The 18,252-nt window shown below is 36.9% G+C and overlaps 1 protein-coding gene across 11 annotated transcripts in view; it reads right to left on the bottom strand.

Moving 5' to 3' along the window:
- Window positions 1–18,252, bottom strand: part of MCTP1 (multiple C2 and transmembrane domain containing 1) — a 578,648-nt gene that overhangs the window by 255,433 nt on the left and 304,963 nt on the right. For all 11 annotated transcript variants that reach the window (XM_032274210.1, XM_032274288.1, XM_032274364.1 and 8 more), the window contains exon 3: window positions 2,267–2,409. In XM_032274210.1, the coding sequence (XP_032130101.1) occupies window positions 2,267–2,409 (143 nt within the window). The remainder of the gene's footprint in view (window positions 1–2,266; window positions 2,410–18,252) is intronic.

Raw genomic sequence — 18,252 nt, 5'->3', positions numbered from 1 at the left:
TCACTACCCCTCATCCTTCCAAATCTCCAGGGTCTGTCATTCCACTCTCTATGTCCATGTGTACACATTATGTAGCTTCTGCTTATAAAGTGAGAACACACCATTCTTTTCCAAGTATTTTAGTTTTTTGTTTATTTCTTTTTGAGCCTAGTAAGATATTCCTTTTGAAAAATGCATTTTGACATTTGGATTTCTACATAAGTGAACACGTATTCTTGAGCACAAAATAACAAAAGCACCCGACTAATATCTAATATAATTTTGGAAAGTTCATTTGTAACACTTTCAAAGACTGGACAGCCACATGGTTCTTTCACAGAGTAATATCCCACTAATGAAAGATAGATCCAAAGCAGAAGCAATTAAAAATAAACTTCTTTCCTCCCATGATTTTTCACTTCGGCAGCATTAATGAAATTCAACAGCCTGTTGCTGTCCTTACTAACACCTGTTTCTTTCCTGACCATTTTCTTTGTAACTGCAGTTGCTCTAACTCATGTCTCCTAATCCCCCACCTCCCCACCCCAGAAGTAATACTTCCTTCACAGCCCACCTGTCTTTTCTTTATTCCATTTTCATTGCCTATCTCAGCTCTTTATTACAAAGATAATTCTTTTTTTTTTCTCATGTGGATATTTCTTTCTCTCTAGAAGTAAGGAGCAGGGGAGAAACATCTCTCATCATAAAGGTCTTCCCTTTTGTGGGAGAAGGGTTGGCTATGAACATTCTTAAATTAACAATTATTGTGCCATCCCATATTATGTAGCTAAAGACCGTTCAATAATGCTATTTAAGGGCAGCGCAGTGGCTCATATCTGTAATCCCAGCACTTTGGGAGGCTGAGGCGGGTGGATCACTTGAGTCAGGAGTTCAAGACCAGCCTCACCAACATGGTGAAATGCCGTCTCCACTAAAAATACAAAAATTAACCAGGCATGGTAGTGGGCACCTGTAACCCCAGCTACTGAGGAGGCTGAGGCAAGAGAATGGCTTCAACCCATGGAGGTTGCAGTGAGGCCGAGATTATGCCACTGCACTCCAGCCTGGGCAACAGAGTGAAACTTAGTCTCAAAAAGAAAAAAAATGCTATTTAATTGATTTTCAAATAGAGACAATTTTAATGCAAGTTTGTGTCTATTTTCCCCATAATGACTTATAGAAAATTATTAACTGTATACTTAGGAGATTTTCTTTTCAACCCTCTTATAAACTATCCTCTTATAATTTCAGTAACATCTTGATTATTTCTTATTCCTTTCTGTGGAGGAAAGAAACAGCTAGAGGTAGTACAATGATGATTTGAGGAGAAGCAGCATGCCTAGTGATTGCTGAAAAATGAGATTTCTGGCTCATGTGTCAGTAATGACAACTTAGGAAAAAGGGCGGGATATGTGCTGTTGTGGTAAAAGTAGAAAAAGGTCTGGTCACTGAATGAATGGTCAGAATCTAGGAGCAAAAAAGAATATAAATATCTAGAGATAAGAATTTTTAAAAAGCCTAGCCTGAAAGTAAAACAAGGAATAGGGCTCAGAATAGGAATTAGGTTGTAACTCAAGTTCTTCTCTTTCTTTTAATTACATAAAATGAGAGGAAAGACTCTCTGCCCTCACCCGCCAGTTGTGGCAATCTAATAGAGAGAGAAATTTTTCTCCCCATCACCTTCACCCTTCTCATCTTCCAAGTAAAACATCTTGCTTGCAACCAAAAATGGCCGATCTTAAATAACACAAATTTTTGGTGGGGGGATGGAGTCTCACACTGCAGTAGCACAATCTTGGCTCACTGCAACCTCCATCTCCCAGGTTCAAGCAACTCTCCTTGCCTCAGCCTCCCAAGTAGCTTGGATTACAGGTGCCCACCATCACACCCAAATTTTTGTTTGTAGTTTTAGTGGAGACAGGGTTTCACTATGTTGGCCAGAAAGACCAGGTTCTGTATAAGCTCTCCTTTCTGATAGCTTATATGGAAACTTGTTTTCATATACTCCCAAAGTGCACTAAATCAGTTGGCAGCACCAAGCACAAGGGGTATACTTCATAATCCTTCTAAATGACTGGCAAGAGAACTGTCCTGGAGAAAAATGCTCCCACCAGCTCCTCCTTCCCTCTATCTCATTTCTATCATATTATCAATAGATTGGTGGTGAATAGCAGAACGCATCTCTGGTGAAAACTCTCAACAGACAAAGAAACATGATAAAATCCAACTGACAGAGATTTCCATATCAGTTTCTGTCAGAAAAAAAAAAAACAAATAAATGGCTCACCTTTATATACAACGGCTCCCTAAGATGATCAACCAGAATGCAGGCTTTTTCTTCCCATACAGGGTTGAGGTTCTTGTGTATTATCTTACTTCTAAAAACTTCCTTTCTTCCGATTTTAAACTTCACATATGGATCACTTGTCCCTATTAAATAGATACAGATTGATTTATGTTAATCATGCCTTGGTATGAAAGCAAGAGAACCACTCATCAAAGCATCAAAAAGTATTTAAAGGAAGAAAAGTTAAATGAAAATTATCCGTGGAAAAATAACAGTTAAGTGTTTTTTAATGAATTTTTAATTATATATTGAAGTGATAAATAATAATAACTATTATTGTTATTTTATCTTCTGATCTTAATCCTGTAACCTTGTCCTGGTATTTAAAAACAGTCTATTCCAGAAAGCCCACTAGTGGGTATCTACCCAAAGGAAAATAAATTATTTTATCAAAAGGACACCTGCACTCATGTTTATCTCTGCACTTTTCACAATAGCAAAGTCATGGAATCAACAGACTATTGGTTTAAAATGTGATATATATATATTATGTATATATATATGTGCCATGGAATACTACTTAGCCATAAAAAAGAAAGAATGTCTTTTCCAGTAACATGGATGGAACTATAGGCCATTACCCTAAGTGAAATAACTCAGAGACAGAAAGTCAAAAGCCACATGTTCTCTCCTGTAAGTGGGAGCTAAACAATGAGTATACATGAAGGTACAGAAAGGAAAAATAGACACTGCTAAAAGGTAGGAGGACGGGAGGGGGTGAAGAATGAAATACCACCTATTTGATACAATGTATATGACTTGAGTGATGGGTATTCCAAAAGCCCAGAATTTACCACTATGTAATACATCCATGTAACACAACCGCGCTTGTCTCCCTAAATCTATTTTTTAAAACCCCACTCTATGGCATGTTGAATGTGTAAATTTAATTAGTTATAAATTGTAGAGATTAATCTGAGATTTCTCTTGATATCATCTGGTCAACTATAAAAAGATGTTTAATAATCCTTGCTGCTTAAATTAGTATTAAAAGTGTATATATGCTGTAAAATTTTATACTAGCTAGCTATCTTAAATACGAGCGCCCAATACAGGAGCACCCAGATTCAAAAGCAAGTTCTTAGAGACCTACAAAGAGACTTAGACTCCCATACAATAATAGTGGGAAACTTTAACACCCCACTGTCAATATTAGACAGATCAAGGAGACAAAATTAACAAGGATATTCAGGACTTGAACTCAGCTCTGGACCAAGCAGACCTAATAGACATCTACAGAACTTTCCACCTCAAATCATCAGAATATATGTTCTTCTTAGCACCACACAGCACTTATTCTAAAATTGATATGACTGGAAGTAAAACACTCCTCAGCAAATGCAAAGGATGGAAATCATAACAAATAGTGTTGGAATTCATCTGGGGTGGCTGGCAAAATATTAGGGAAATATTAGAGAAAGTTAGAAGATTATAGTCTCAAACCTTTTGGAAGGCCAAAAGGTTTTAATGGAACAGGCTGAAGGCAGCCAGTTCATTATGTTAGATTTTTAAGTCATAGGGTAAAAGATTAGGATAATAAAATCTTCCCCAGTTAAGTCTGTTTACCCCACATTCCTTTGTCCCTACTCTAATTTGTTTGCTCATGTAAACTTTGTCCTGGATGGTCCTCTCAGGGAAAGGTCAAAGGGAAATTACCCATTAATGGTGTTTACTCTGGGCCCCCCCCAATCAAAACCTTTTATCATTCATAAAACCACTCTTTTAACCAAGTTAATTATCCATGAGCATGTTAACTTAAAACATCTGTTATTAAATTTATACTAAATAAATGTGAGGAGATACAAGGAGTCGTCAGTTAGCTGCAATCGCCCTCTGAAAGCAGTTGACATCCATCCCTAGCCAACTCGAAATCACTGTGCTGGGTATGAGAGTACATTCATTCATCTGTCATTGAGTCAGGGTCTGCAGGACAGACCTCTGCAGGTAATGATCAATGTCTCAGGTGGTGACCCTGACATGATACCACAGCTGGCACCTGAACAGGGACATTGACATGACCGATGCCACAGCTGGTACCCCAGTGTGAGGAAACCCAACCAAAATAATGTCACAGCAGGCAACCAAACGTGAAACAAAACAAGGTAATCATCACTGTGAAGAAAGAACAGTGGACCCACCGAAAAATGAAAGTGCAGAAGACTGTGCAATCAGGTCAAGAAGTCAGTAAGTCATTGGTACCTACTGGGAATTACCAAGTTTGGAGAGGCATTGTTTCAGGCTAGGGATTCATCATGGGGTAGCAGTAATCAGTGCAACAAAAACAGTGTCAGGCCCAATTGAAGGAATTAATTCAAACTGCTGCTTCCCAAAGCCCGTGGTTCCCAGCAAATAGCATGCTGGAAGTAAAGCTCTGGGAATAAGTGGGGAGAAATCATGCACAAAGGCATCCAATGAGGAGGTAAAAGGAAAAAGAAACGCTACAGCTATAGATCCTTGTCTTAAGCAAGCAGCATTACAAAAGGAACTTTTATGTCCGGTAATTAATAATCAGCAAGGCGACCAGGTGTATGTTTATAAGAAGATAAGAAAAAAGGCATTAGAGGCAGAAACTGCCCAACTTAGCAGATAGTGGGCAGAGGAAGAGGCTCCAGCAGAAAAGCTCCGCCCAAGCGGCAGCCACCACGGTGGAGGTGGGGGGTGGGGTGGGGGGGAGTGAGCAGTAAGCAAAAGGAATGGCTCGGCAGCAGGGAAGCAAGCACTGCAAAAAAGCTCGTAAAACCAGAGCCAGCAAACGCTCCCAAAAACTCAGCCTACGAGGAGGAGAAGATCCAAGCCCAGCGCATCCCAGTTAGCCTGCAAGCGAGGGGCAGGAGGCATGAGCAGAAAGGTCCATCCAGCCACCGACCTTTGCTGCACATAGAACGCAGTGCAAGCAAAGAGCAGCACCTGGCAGGGCACAGCACAGCTGCCATCCCAGGACCCGCGCTGTTTCGCTCTGGCTCCACAGATGTCCCACAGTAAAATTTCATGTATTCTTTGTATACAAGCAACATCCCAAATTGTAATTCTCTGCTAAAATTTAAGTAAAATTTAAGGATTTGTAAGACCTTTTTCTAATATTAGCCACTGTTTTTATTCCAATGCTACCCTTATTGTGGCTCTTTTAAAATCCAACTTAAGTAAAATGGTAACCTTTGAAAGGAGAAAAATTACAGAAGGCCTATGAATAAGTTGAAAAGCAATTAAAAGCTAAGCATGTAAAACCACACTATACCTTTTAAAAGATAACTTTAAACCAAATTAAATAATATTTGTTGAATTAAGAAGTAAAAATGTTGTGCCCATTTCTCAGAAAGTGAAAGACATTTGTATGTAAGTGTAGTAAAAACGTATGCATGCAACGCTGATTTGAGACAGTCTTTGCTCTGCTAGCCACTGTTTTCAGAACTGTTTGCCAGTTTAAAGTCCAAAAACTTAGCCGAAAAACTCAATGGCAAGATTTAAGCTATTCTGCCTGTGGCCTTATGCACATGGTTAAAGTATATTATGTAAGTCTCTGCTTCTAGCGATATTTTCAGATTTCCTTTTAAACTTCATTGTTACCAACTTCAGCTTGCCATCTTAAATTATACAGTCAATTGCTAAGTTATAATCCTGATATCATCAAAATTCCTTTAGAGCAATTTAAAGTGATATTGCACTCCCCCATACCTAATGTTTTAACACTGTTTACTAATAGATCAGGTAAACAAAAAAAGGCTGCAATCTAGTAGAGACCACATAATTCAATCACCCAATCAAAGTTTACTAGCAGTCAGAGAGCTAAAATTAAAGCCGTGACACCAGCCTTAAATACGTTTCCCACTCAGCCCATAAATATAGTAAGTGACTTGGCTTACTCAGTTTCTCCACTACAAAATCTTGAAACAGCTTTAATCAAGTCTAATCTGAAGCCCACAGCTCACTGCCTAGCCCATTAGCTTATGGCAGTAAACAAGCAAGCTTAAAAGTAATAACATCACTGCTTAACCAAAACAGACAGAAACAGAAAGATTAAAAAGAGAAATAAAAAGAAAGAAGTAAAAAAATAATAAAAGAAACAGAGATCAGAGAAAAATACAAATAGTGAGATTAAGAAAATAAAGTGTAAAGAAAAGAGAGAGGCAGGGAAAGAGAGAGAAAAACAAGGAGGCAAAGAGAGAAAGAGAGGCACAGAAAGCAGGACAAAGGAGATAAAGTAGAAAGTGGAGAAAGAAATATTTGGAAAGTTACAATTCAGCTTCCTCAGAAGAAAAAATTCAGAAGGTTAAGCAAATCCTGCTTCATTGTTTATTCTTTCACTCTGCCTGCAGCCTGCATCTGCTATACTCTACTGGGCTCATATATTAGACCCACCTTTCTTTTGCCCTGTCACCTGCGCAGGACACCCCCTTCCCAGACTATAGTAACATGACTGCTTGGCTAGAAGGGATAGATTTACCCGCAGTGAGGTTCTCTCAATAATGGCACACATTGGACTAAGGTGCCAGATAACACTACATATCACTCCACTATCCTCCCACTGTGTGTAAGTTATAAAAGTCCTAGACCTTCCTGTGTACTGGCCCAAAAACAATTATGGCTACATCATGGCAAAGGAGATAGCTTAATATTTTTGGTGGCAGGTAGCCTCAAACCAGGCAATATAACCCGTACTACTTTTCCAAACATTCCCAGGAAAGTAATGGATTTCACTTTAACTGGAGGTCTGTCACAGTAAACACACCTGTAGCCTTGAGTTAGGCAATTATAAAATCTTAGACTGGGGCCCCACGGCAGATTGCAAAGCAGCCTTACTAATATTTTCATTCATTATAGCATTAATCACAGTTTCATAGCTATATCTCATTCTCCTATAATTTGGGCAGATGGAGAGATAGGATATCCCAGACCCTAAGTAAAGTCCATGCCACCCCAAGACACCTTATGACACCTAGGACATCTCAGCACCTCTCTTAATACCTGGCATGGGACATATCATAATTCCAGTCACAACTATATTATAACCTTTATTCATAATTACACTGATCAGTGCCTGATTTGCACTACCCATCCATATGTTTTCCTAATGGGAACTAACATTTCCATTACACCACAAGACTCAACATTTGTGACACAGGTGCAGGGACAAGCTTGGTTTGCCTCATGTATCACTAATCATAATATATCTAATTTAAAGATCACTAGCATCACGGTATTAAGGAGACAATCTGAAGCATCCCACCAGTCAATTTAACAAAATAGTCTCTCAGACCACAGCGCAATCAAATTAGAATTCAGGATTAGGAAATTCACTCAAAACCGTACAATTACGTAGAAACTGAACAACCTGCTCCTGAATGACTACTGAATAAATAACAAAATTAAGGCAGAAATCAAAGAGTTCTTTGAAACCAATGAGAACAAAGACAAAGTACCAGAATCTCTGGGACACAGATAAAGCAGTGTTTAGAGGGAAATTTATAGCACTAAATGCCCACAGGAGAAAGCAGGAAAGATCTAAAATCGATACCCTAACATCACAATTAAAAGAACTAGAGAAGGAAGAGCAGAAAAAATCAAAAGCTAGCGGAAGACAAGAAATAACTAAGATCAGAGCATAACTAAAGAAGAGAACAATATGAAAAACCCTTCAAAAAAATCAATGAATCCAGGAACTGGTTTTTTGAAAAGATTAGCAAAATACATAGACTATTAGCCAGACTAATAAAAAATAAAACAGAGAAGAATCAAACAGACACAATAAAAATGATAAAGGCAATATTACCACTGATCCCACAGAAATACAAACTACCATCAGAGAATACTATAAACTACTCTACACAAATAAACTAAAAAATTTAGAAGAAATGGACAAATTCCTGAACACATACACCCTCCCAAGACTAAATCAGGAAGAAGTTGAATCCCTGAATAGATCAATAACAACTTCTAAAATTGAGGCAGTAATTAATAGCCTACCAACCAAAAAAAGCCCAGGACCAGATGGATTCACCACTGAATTCTACCAGAGGTACAGAAATGAGCTGGTACCACTCCTTCTAAAACTATTCTAAACAATAGAAAAAGAGGAACTCCTCCCTAACGCATTTTATGAGGCCAGCATCATCCTGATACGAAAACCTGGCAGAGACACAACAAAAAAAGAAAATTTCAGTCAATATCCCTAATGAACATTGATGCAAAAATCCTCAATAAAATGCTGGCAAACCAAATCCAGCAGCACATTAAAAAGCTTATCCACCACGGTCAAGTTGGCTTCATCCCTGGGATGCAAGCTGGTTCAACATACACAAATCAATAAATGTAATCCATCACATAAACAGAACCAATGACTAAAACCACATCATTATCTCAATAGATGCAGAAAAGGCCTTTGATAAAATTCAACACTCCTTCATGCTAAAAACACTCAATAAACTAGGTATTGGTGGATTATATCTCAAAATAATAGCCATTTATGACAAACCCACAGCCAATATCATACTGAAAGGGCAAAAGCTGGAAGCATTCTTTTTGAAAACTGGCACAAGACAAGGATGCCCTCTCTTACTACTCTTCTTCACCACATAGTATTGGAAGTTCTGGCCAGGGCAATCAGGCAAGAGAAAGAAGTAAACCATATTCAAATAGGAAGAGAAGAAGTCAAATTATCTCTGTTTGCAGATGACATGATTGTATATTTAGAAAACCCCATTGTCTCGGCCCCAAAACTCCTTAATCTGATAAGCAACTTCAACAAAGTCTCAGGATACAAAATCAGTGTGCAAAAATCACAATCATTCCTATACGCCAATAATAAACAAAGAGCCAAATCATGAGTGAACTCCCATTCACACTAGCTACAAAAAGAGTAAAATACCTAGGAATACAATATACAAGGGATGTCAAGGACTTCTTCAAGGAGAATGACAGACCACTGTTCAAGGAAATAAGAGAAATCACAAAAAAAATGGAAAAACATTCCATATTCATGGATAGGAAGAAGCAATATTGTGAAAATGGCCATACTGTCCAAAGTAATTTTAGATTCAATGCTATTCCCATCAAGCTACCACTGACTTTCTCCCCAGAACTAGAAAAAACTACTTTAAATTTCATATGAAATCAAAAAAGTGCACAGACAGTACAGCCAAGACAATCCTAAGCAAAAGAACAAAGCTAGAGGCATCACGCTACCTGACTTCAAACTATACTACAAGTCCACAGTAACCAAAACAACAGGGTACTGGTACCAAAACGGATATATTGACAGATGGAACAGACCAGAGGCCTCAGAAACAACACTACAAGTCTACAAGCATCTGATCCTTGACAAACCTGGCAAAAACAAGCAATGGGAAAAGGATTCCCTATTTAATAAGTGGTGTTGGGAAAACTGGCTAGCCATATGCAGAAAACAGAAAGTGGACCACTTCCTTATACCTCATACAAAAATTAACTCAATAGAGATTAAAGATTTGAATGTAAGACCTAAAACCATAAAAACCCTAGAAGAAAACCTAGGCAATACCATTCAGGGCATAGGCATGGGCAAAGACTTCATGACTAAAACACCAAAAGCAATGGCAAACAAAAGCCAAAACTGACAAATGCAATCTAATTAAATTAAAGAGCTTCTGCACAGCAAAAGAAACTATCATCAGAGTGAACAAGCAACCTACAGAATGGGAGAACATTTTTGCAATCTATCCATCTGACAAAGGGCTAACATCCAGAATCTACAAAAAGCTTAAACAAATTTACAAGAAACAAACAAAACGACCCCATCAAAATGTGGGTGAAGAATATGAACATACACTTTTGAAAAGAAGACATTTATGTGGCCAACAAACGTATGAAAAAAGCTCATCACTGGTCATTACAGAAATGCAAATCAAAATCACATTGAGATAACATCTCACATCACTTAGAATGGCGATCTTAAAGTCAGGAAACAACAGATGCTGGAGAGGATGTGGAGAAATAGGAACGCTTTTACACTGTTGGTGGGAGTGTAAATTAGTTCAACCATTGTGGGTGACAGTGTGGTGATTCCTCAAGGATCTAGAACCAGAAATACCATTTGACCCATCAATCCTATTACTGGGTATATATCCAAAGGATTATAAATCATTCTACTATGAAGACACATGCACATGTATGCTCATTGCAGCACTGTTGATAATAGCAAAGACCTGGAACCAACCCAAATGCCCATCAATGACAGACTGGATAAAGAAAATGTGGCACATATACACCATGAAATACTATGCAGCCATAAAAATGGATGAGTTCATGTCCTTTGCAGGGACATGGATGAAGCTAGAAACCATCGTTCTCAGCAAACTTACACAGGAACAGGAAATCAAACACTGCTTTTCCTCACTCATAAGTGGGAGTTGAACAATGAGAACACATGGGTACAATGCTTGTCCTTTCTGGAGAACCCAGCAGCAAGGCAATGTTTTTGAAGCAGAGACCAGGCCCTCATCGAACAGCAAACCTGCTGGTGCTTTGATCTTGGACTTCCAGCTTCCAGAACTATGAGAATTTTGTAACTGTGTATTTCTAGATTACTAAGTCTCAAGTATTTTGTCATATCAGCACAAACAGATTAAGACAATCCTGACTTTGAGTTAGAAAAAGCATATATTATTAATATCACTCTATATTGCAGTTGATGAACGATCTGGGATTCTGTGTGACTTGCCAAAAATATTGTAAGAATTAAGCTAATAAGTGACAAGAATGGAGGGCAAATTTAGACTTTCAGACTCCAAGTCCAATGTTTCTTCTATTCAGCAATGTAGGAAACTCAGACACCCATATTTTTTTTAAAACTCTAAAACAGCGGTATACAACTACTGTGTAAAAGTCTTAAGCAATTGTTTCAATACTACATGTAATACTAACATTGAGAAGTATTTCTTCTGGTTTATAGAACTCTCATACTTCTGTTACCACTATCTCAGTGAGCCTACTATTGCTCCATTTTATAGATGAGAAAAACAATAAAGGTTAATAACTTACTCCAAGTCACATAGTTAACAAGGATGTGTCAGAGCCCAGACTCAATCTCAAATCTGAGGGTCTACTCAGCTAGTGCTTTATCTTGCACATCAACACAAAGCATTCTCCCATTTCGGAGTGCTGTTAGATGGTCTATTTCTTTGTTCCCCCCAAAGCCAGGAATAATCCTTTTATGAAAAAGCAATCTCATAAAATCTGGCCTTATTGGGTTTCTCTGCAGTTATTGGTAGTATACAATTTCAACTTCATTTGGTTTAGCTATTACGTAAAAATACTGATACAACTTTTAGTGATTTAGCACAGAGGCCTATACGCTCAGATGTTAATCTTTTTGAGAAGCATTTTGCTTCTTGCTCCCTCCCAGAAACATTTTCCTTAACCACTGTGTAGGTTAACTGTCAAAATCCCCTGAAGGTTGGGTAGAGATGGTTCCTAGAATCCTGCTGACTGGTCTGCTCGGTCTTGATGGCATCACTGTCATTATAAAAGGGAACTTAAATCACTATAGCTAACATTTATTGAACATTTATTATATCAGCGGTCACACACCACTTAACAAGGCAATGTGATGAGTTCTGTTGTTATTTTGAGTTCACAGCTGAAGAAAACTGCAACATGCAACAGGTGACTAAATTCCCTAAAGTCACACAACTAGGCTGCTGGAACCTGAACTTAACTGCCACAGTAGGGTGTCTCCAAACACAACACTTCTCAGGTGTGGTGTCATATCCATGATGACATGTGAGTCAGTAAATACCTAGTGGCTTGAAGGAGAAGAATGTCAGCTAACAAGAGTAGATCAAAGAGTTACGTTAAAGTTCAAGGACAGATTTTTGAGTCTACAATAGACTCAAAGATGTCCGAGACTGGCATCAGGGAGAGACAGAGGCTGTTTGTTAGGATCTCTGAAAACATATTGTGATGGTACAATATTTTATAAACGTGTGGTCTTCATCACAGGGTAACCTGGTTTAAAGATGGTAAAAATGTCAGTAAATTTCATTAGCACAGGAAAAACAGATTCAGGCAAACACTCATGGTAGTCATCTAATTTTCTCTGCTTCGTTTTGACTTTATAGGATAAATTTGCTACATTCCTCTTTCCTACCATCACTTAGTGGCTTTAGGTGCTGTTATTAAAATTTCATAATTTTAATAGCCAAGTATTGAAAAGAAATTTCTAATTATTTTCAAATTCTTCACTTAGGGGACTTTTAGCGATTGAGAGACCTTAATAGTTCAAGACCCTCTGCTTGTGATTACAACACGAGTAACTGGAGACATTGTTCTTTTGATTTAGGTTCAGTGAAATATTTGTAACTAATGCACTAAATCTATCTTTGAAAGTGTGGGCCGGGTGCAGTGGTTCACGCCTGTAATCCCAGCACTTTGGGAGGCCGAGGTGGATGGATCATGAGGTCTGGAGTTCAAGACCAGCCTGGCCAATATGGTGAAACCCTGTCTCTACTAAAAATACAAAAATTAGCTGGGTGTGGTGGTATGTGCCTGTAATCCCAACTACTTGGGAGGCTGAGGCAAAAGAATCACTTGAACCCAGGAGGCAGAGGTTGCAGTGAGCCAAGATTGCACCATTGCACTCCAACCTGAGCAACAGAGGGAGACTATGTCTCAAAAAAAAAAAAAAAAAAAGTGTTTTATCAAGTAGATTTTACCAAGATATTATCTGATGATATTAATAGCCATTATTTGTTTTGTTAAAGGAGTTGTATGGTCAAGTATATCTGGAAAATACTGGTTTAGAAGAAAATTAAATAGATTCATTTTCTCTAGTGTTTAAATAAATAAATGTTCACTATGACTTTCCAAGAAGGGGGCATGACAGACATCACTTACCAGGTAAGGTATTTTGACTGTGAGGCCTACTTTTCTTGAGTGCATCTTTTAGAATCAGTAATTCTTTGATCTCTCTTTGGGAAATGCTACTTCCTTATATTTCATTACAGGGAAATTTCACGTTTTGAGATTATATTATTATTATTGACTTTACAGGGGATTTAAGTAATTTTACTGTAATAGAACTTCCAGGAAATCTAAGCCACTATATGTAGTATGTGGTTAATCTTTAATAATCATATTATACAAAAAAGATTTAGTTTGTTGGTTCAAAAGACTCAAAAAAAAAATCAGTAACTTCATATGCTAGTGCTGTTTTGTTGCAATACAGCATAAAACCACAAGATGGCAATAGTACTTATCAAATTATTGAGAGGCCTGGGTTCTGCTATTGAAACCAGATTTAGGGCACTTTTTGGTCACACTTAGAAGTTCCCAGGCATTTTCTGGCAGCATATACGTTGTTATTATTACCTGGACCATTACTTACATTGAAATATTTTTTTGATGACAAATGAAGCAAAAACAAGTAAAAAAGTACGAAAGACAAATCTAGAAAGTATTCACTCTACAGTAAAACTCATATTTTATTGTTATTAATGTCATATTCAAGAGCAACCCTTCACATATTTTGTCAAACAGTCTTAACTTCAGAGTTTGTTTTAAAAACATTATTTTGTAGTTATAAATCACTATGGTCTAAAAGTTCTACAGTATCCTAGACCTAGAGAATATCAATTATTTCTAAATGCTGGGACAAAATTCCTTTAAAAAGAGGAATTAGACGGTTTCTATAATGTTTTCTCAAGTAGCAAAGGAGTATGTGTTCTTAATGCTATGTTACACTTATTTATTTTTTTATAAGGCAGCATACTGATGGACACTTCAATATTTTGTGTAATTTTTTAAGCCTTTAATGGAATTTAAGACAACACAGAACTAAATCTGGTCTGAACGGGTCCATTTTTATGTAGCAATAAACACAGCATACACAAGATGGCAGCCTATCTTCCCTTAAAATAGTATTAAAGATATTTAAAATGAAAATAGCTGTGTATTAATGATACTTTTGCTTTTCATTCTCAGAATAAATAAGCCTCCTGGTTAACAAGTTTAAATCAGTCTTATTCCAAATCTAGTACATAATGAAACAGAAACAACTACTCATGTTTTGGGAAATCTACAACTCCTCAATAATGCTAAGTCTTCATCAAAAACAATGCCAAATTGCAAGTCAGTGCCGCAAGAAGAAGGGAGAGGAGGAAGAAAAAAGACAAAAGAAAAAGGCAGTGAACATAAATATGGTGAAGATGTTTAAAATTTAAGCTGGATCTTTCTGAAGATACTTGATCTTTCTACAAATATTTAAAGTTAGCTACCTTTGCTGCCCAATTGTAACAGAGAGGGTATCCTTGTAGAATAAGGTCCTTCACGTTAGAGAGGCTGTAAAAATAGTGACATTCAAAACATTGATGATTTAAAAATCTTAAAAAAGTTACCTTATAGATGTGTTAAAATAATTTCCATAACTATCCTATTCCCTTCTCATTTTCTGTTGGAGTCTTTTTACGCCCTGGGATGGAAATATTTCATAATGCTAAATAACTAATTACATTAAAATTTAAATGCAAGAGGTTTATAATCACAAATGGCTCCATGTAATACAATAAAAGTAAACCAACATTTTTCTTCCATAATGAACTTGAATATTCCAATGAGTTTAAAGTTTCTGGTTAATAAAGTTACCATGATACAGCACACAGATTAATTTAAAATAATACTATGGTAAAATGTAGCATAGGATGGCACTAGGTAAATTTATTTCCTGGAGAGTAGTAGAAGGCAGTTCAGGTAACCTTTAGGCTTAGTTTTCTCTCCTAAATGTAGAGTTGAAGACATACAAGAAGAAATTGTTCATGTTGTATTTGGGATACATATAGCTTATTCAAATTCCCTTTCATATCTGACATAACAGCAGGTGGTATCTAAATGTAATTTCCTGATAACTTCTGGAAGTTTAGGTAAACTAGAATATGGGTTGCTTTAATTTTGAATGTAAGAGGTATATTAACTGGTGACATCGAGCAACTACAATCGAGTATCCTAGATGCCATTTTTTCCAAAGGGCCTTACTCCCATGTCCTCCAGGAATTCGCTTGACGATGGTAATTGATGCATTGACTCTGTAGATACAATATATAGTATTATTAATTTTTTAAACCCAAAGTAAACTATTTTTCCTGGGAATTCTGCTGAAATATGCTATCATGTTTATATAACCATCCTAACAAAAAAATCAAATCTAAAAAATTAAAAATTATTTTTAAAGGGACTTTAACTTTCCTATTTAAAAAATTAGAATATTTTTAAAAATAGACCCTAAAGTATTATGCCCTCTTCAATCCTTTTTTTTCCTGGCTATCTCAATTCTTTTCTGAAATTGTTTCCTTGAGTGTCACCAACAGCTTTTAAAAATTGATCAATTTCAATGGGATTTTCATCGTTTTCACCCTTTTTCATCTGTGGGTCACACTGAATATTATTAACTCCACTGACTCTGGGATTTTCTTCTTTATTGGATTCTGTAGTCACAGTACTCCTATGGCCAAAGAATTAGTTTTGTCTATTACAAGCACTATGATCTTAGAAAAGTCACTTAGGCTCTGTTGTATGTGGTTTTGCATCCTTAAAATTAGGGGATTTCCCAAATTTCTCTGAGGGTCTCTGGTAAGACCTCTCTTGCATGTCTTCGACAGAGAATAAGCCATTTCACATAAATGAATTTTTCAGGAAACTAAAAATTACAATGTAGAACACCAAAGCTTGTTTCGTTAATATACTTGAAGAAACTATTTCTAAAATTTACTACATTTTCTCCCTTTTAGGTAAATAATAAATGCAATTTTTTAAAATGGGGTACAGCATCATTTGTTAAGTGTGTCTGGGAAATTATCAACAAGGTTCTGTTAAGATAAAATTAAATCTATAGAAAACGAGTGAAACTTGAGTAGAAGTGTTTTAATTTCTGAAACCCCCAACTCAATATTGCTAAAGGTCAAGATATTTCTTTTTATCATGAAGAATTTCCCACCAATGGATGTTTCTATACTCTGTTTATTCTATATGTGCACTTCTTTTGCTTTATGCCTTTCAATTCAGAGTTGGTATAAATTCAATAATGGTATCATTTCCATTGCTATATATGCCAAAGAAGAAAATATAGTTCTTAAAATAAAACAAGTTAAAAGTGATGTGAGGTTGAAGGTGACTGAGTTCCAAAATCACTGCACAGACAGCCATCTGCCAATCAGAGCACCTGCCTTGGACTCTTATGTAGGTTAAAAATAACTGATTATATTTGAGCCATTAAGTATTTTGAGGTCTATTTCTAATCACAGTTCATTCTATCCTAAGTCCTGTGGACTCTAATTATTAAAATTCCATTTGCAACAGCTGTTTAGCCTAGCCCACCTGACATCTTTTCTTAAGATCTTTGTTCAATTGGTAAAATATCTCTTGAAACGATCTCTGCCACCACTGCCCCATCATTTCTTACCTAGATTATTTAGAGCCTTCTGCTTGGTCTCACTGCCTTCCTTCAAACCAATCCTCTAGGTCCTGATGGAATTCTCTCCATCATATACCAATCAGGCCACTTTATTCCTCTTGGACTGCATTTCACTCCATATTCTGCACCCACAAGCACTGCTGTGGAGAACCCAGGCCCTAGAAATCTGGCTCAGAGCTGGTATTCAAAGCTTCTTTTTGTTTAGGAGATTTTGCACAAATGTGAGTATATTTTTTATCATCTTACACTCTTGTCATGGAGACTTCAGATCCTAATTTGTCTTCTGTGGCAGGTTGAACCATCGACAGCCATTTTCCCCCTTTCCCTTCACTGTCACTGAATGCCTGGTCATCCCATCAGAGAATATCTTATTCTCTAAGCAACAGGTATGGTCATGTAACCATATCCTTCCTGGTAGGATGTGAGGATAAGTGATCTATGGAACTTCTGTGTCTTCTGGTGAAAATTGAGCAACTGCTTTTGACAAGAGATGGAAAATACACAGTGATGACAGCAGAACCATTTCATCAGCCCCAGATCTTTCTAGACTTCATGTGAAAGAACATATAACTTTAAAAATTGTCATAAAAGTTGGGTCTCTTGTTACCAGAAGCTTAGCTTGCACCCTAACTAAAACAATTTTTCAAATAGATTTTCCTTCTAGAAAAGCATGTTTCTTATTAGAATGACTTATGACTTCATACAGCCAATCAATTTTGAGTCCCATTCAATTCCTTTTAATAAGATTGACTTGTATGAATGATATACATTACCATCAATATGCTACCTTTGCTAAGCTGGGTACTTATTCAGAAGCCTAAAACTGGGTTTCTTTCTGCAACAAATAAAATTGCTTAATGGTGTTGAATAGAAAAATATAATTAAATAATAGTAGATTGTTTATGATATATTTGAGGGGGATGAAGGCTCATGATCACTCCATCTGTAATACAAGTGGTTTGGTTTGGTACAGGGTAGTTCAGAGGTTGATCTCCAAGTTAGAAAGCCTGGGTTCCAATCTCTGCTCCTGCACTTCCTAGCCGTGTGGACTTGCACAAGTAGAAGATATACATACACAGAAATGGAGACAATTATAGAACCTCCTTAAGGTCATTGTGAGGGTTTAATTACATAATACATATCAAGTACTTAGCACAGTTCCTCCCACGAAATAAACATTCAAAAGCTATTAGCAACTTTTCTTCATCTTACTCAACATGGAGACAAAGTAATATAATTATATAACAATCTGAAAACTGGACTCAATATAATTAAATTTAAATAAAGAACTACAAACACATTAAGATGGGTATCAAATCTCTGATTTTGTACATGGAATGATTTACTTCAATTGAGATAACAGTTACTAATTATCTACTTTTCCTTATCATTTAAGAATACATAAATAGGACAAGCACAGTGTCTCGCACCTGTAATCCAATGCTTTGGGAGGCCAATGTGGGAGAATTGCTTCAGGCCCGCAGTTTGAGAC

This window comes from Sapajus apella, unplaced genomic scaffold, assembly GCF_009761245.1.
Source record: "Sapajus apella isolate SASKATOON/1434 unplaced genomic scaffold, GSC_monkey_1.0 scaffold1, whole genome shotgun sequence".
Classification (NCBI taxonomy): Eukaryota; Metazoa; Chordata; class Mammalia; order Primates; family Cebidae; genus Sapajus; species Sapajus apella.
Note: the sequence above shows the minus strand (reverse complement) of the source record. Positions and strands in the feature narration are given on the sequence as shown.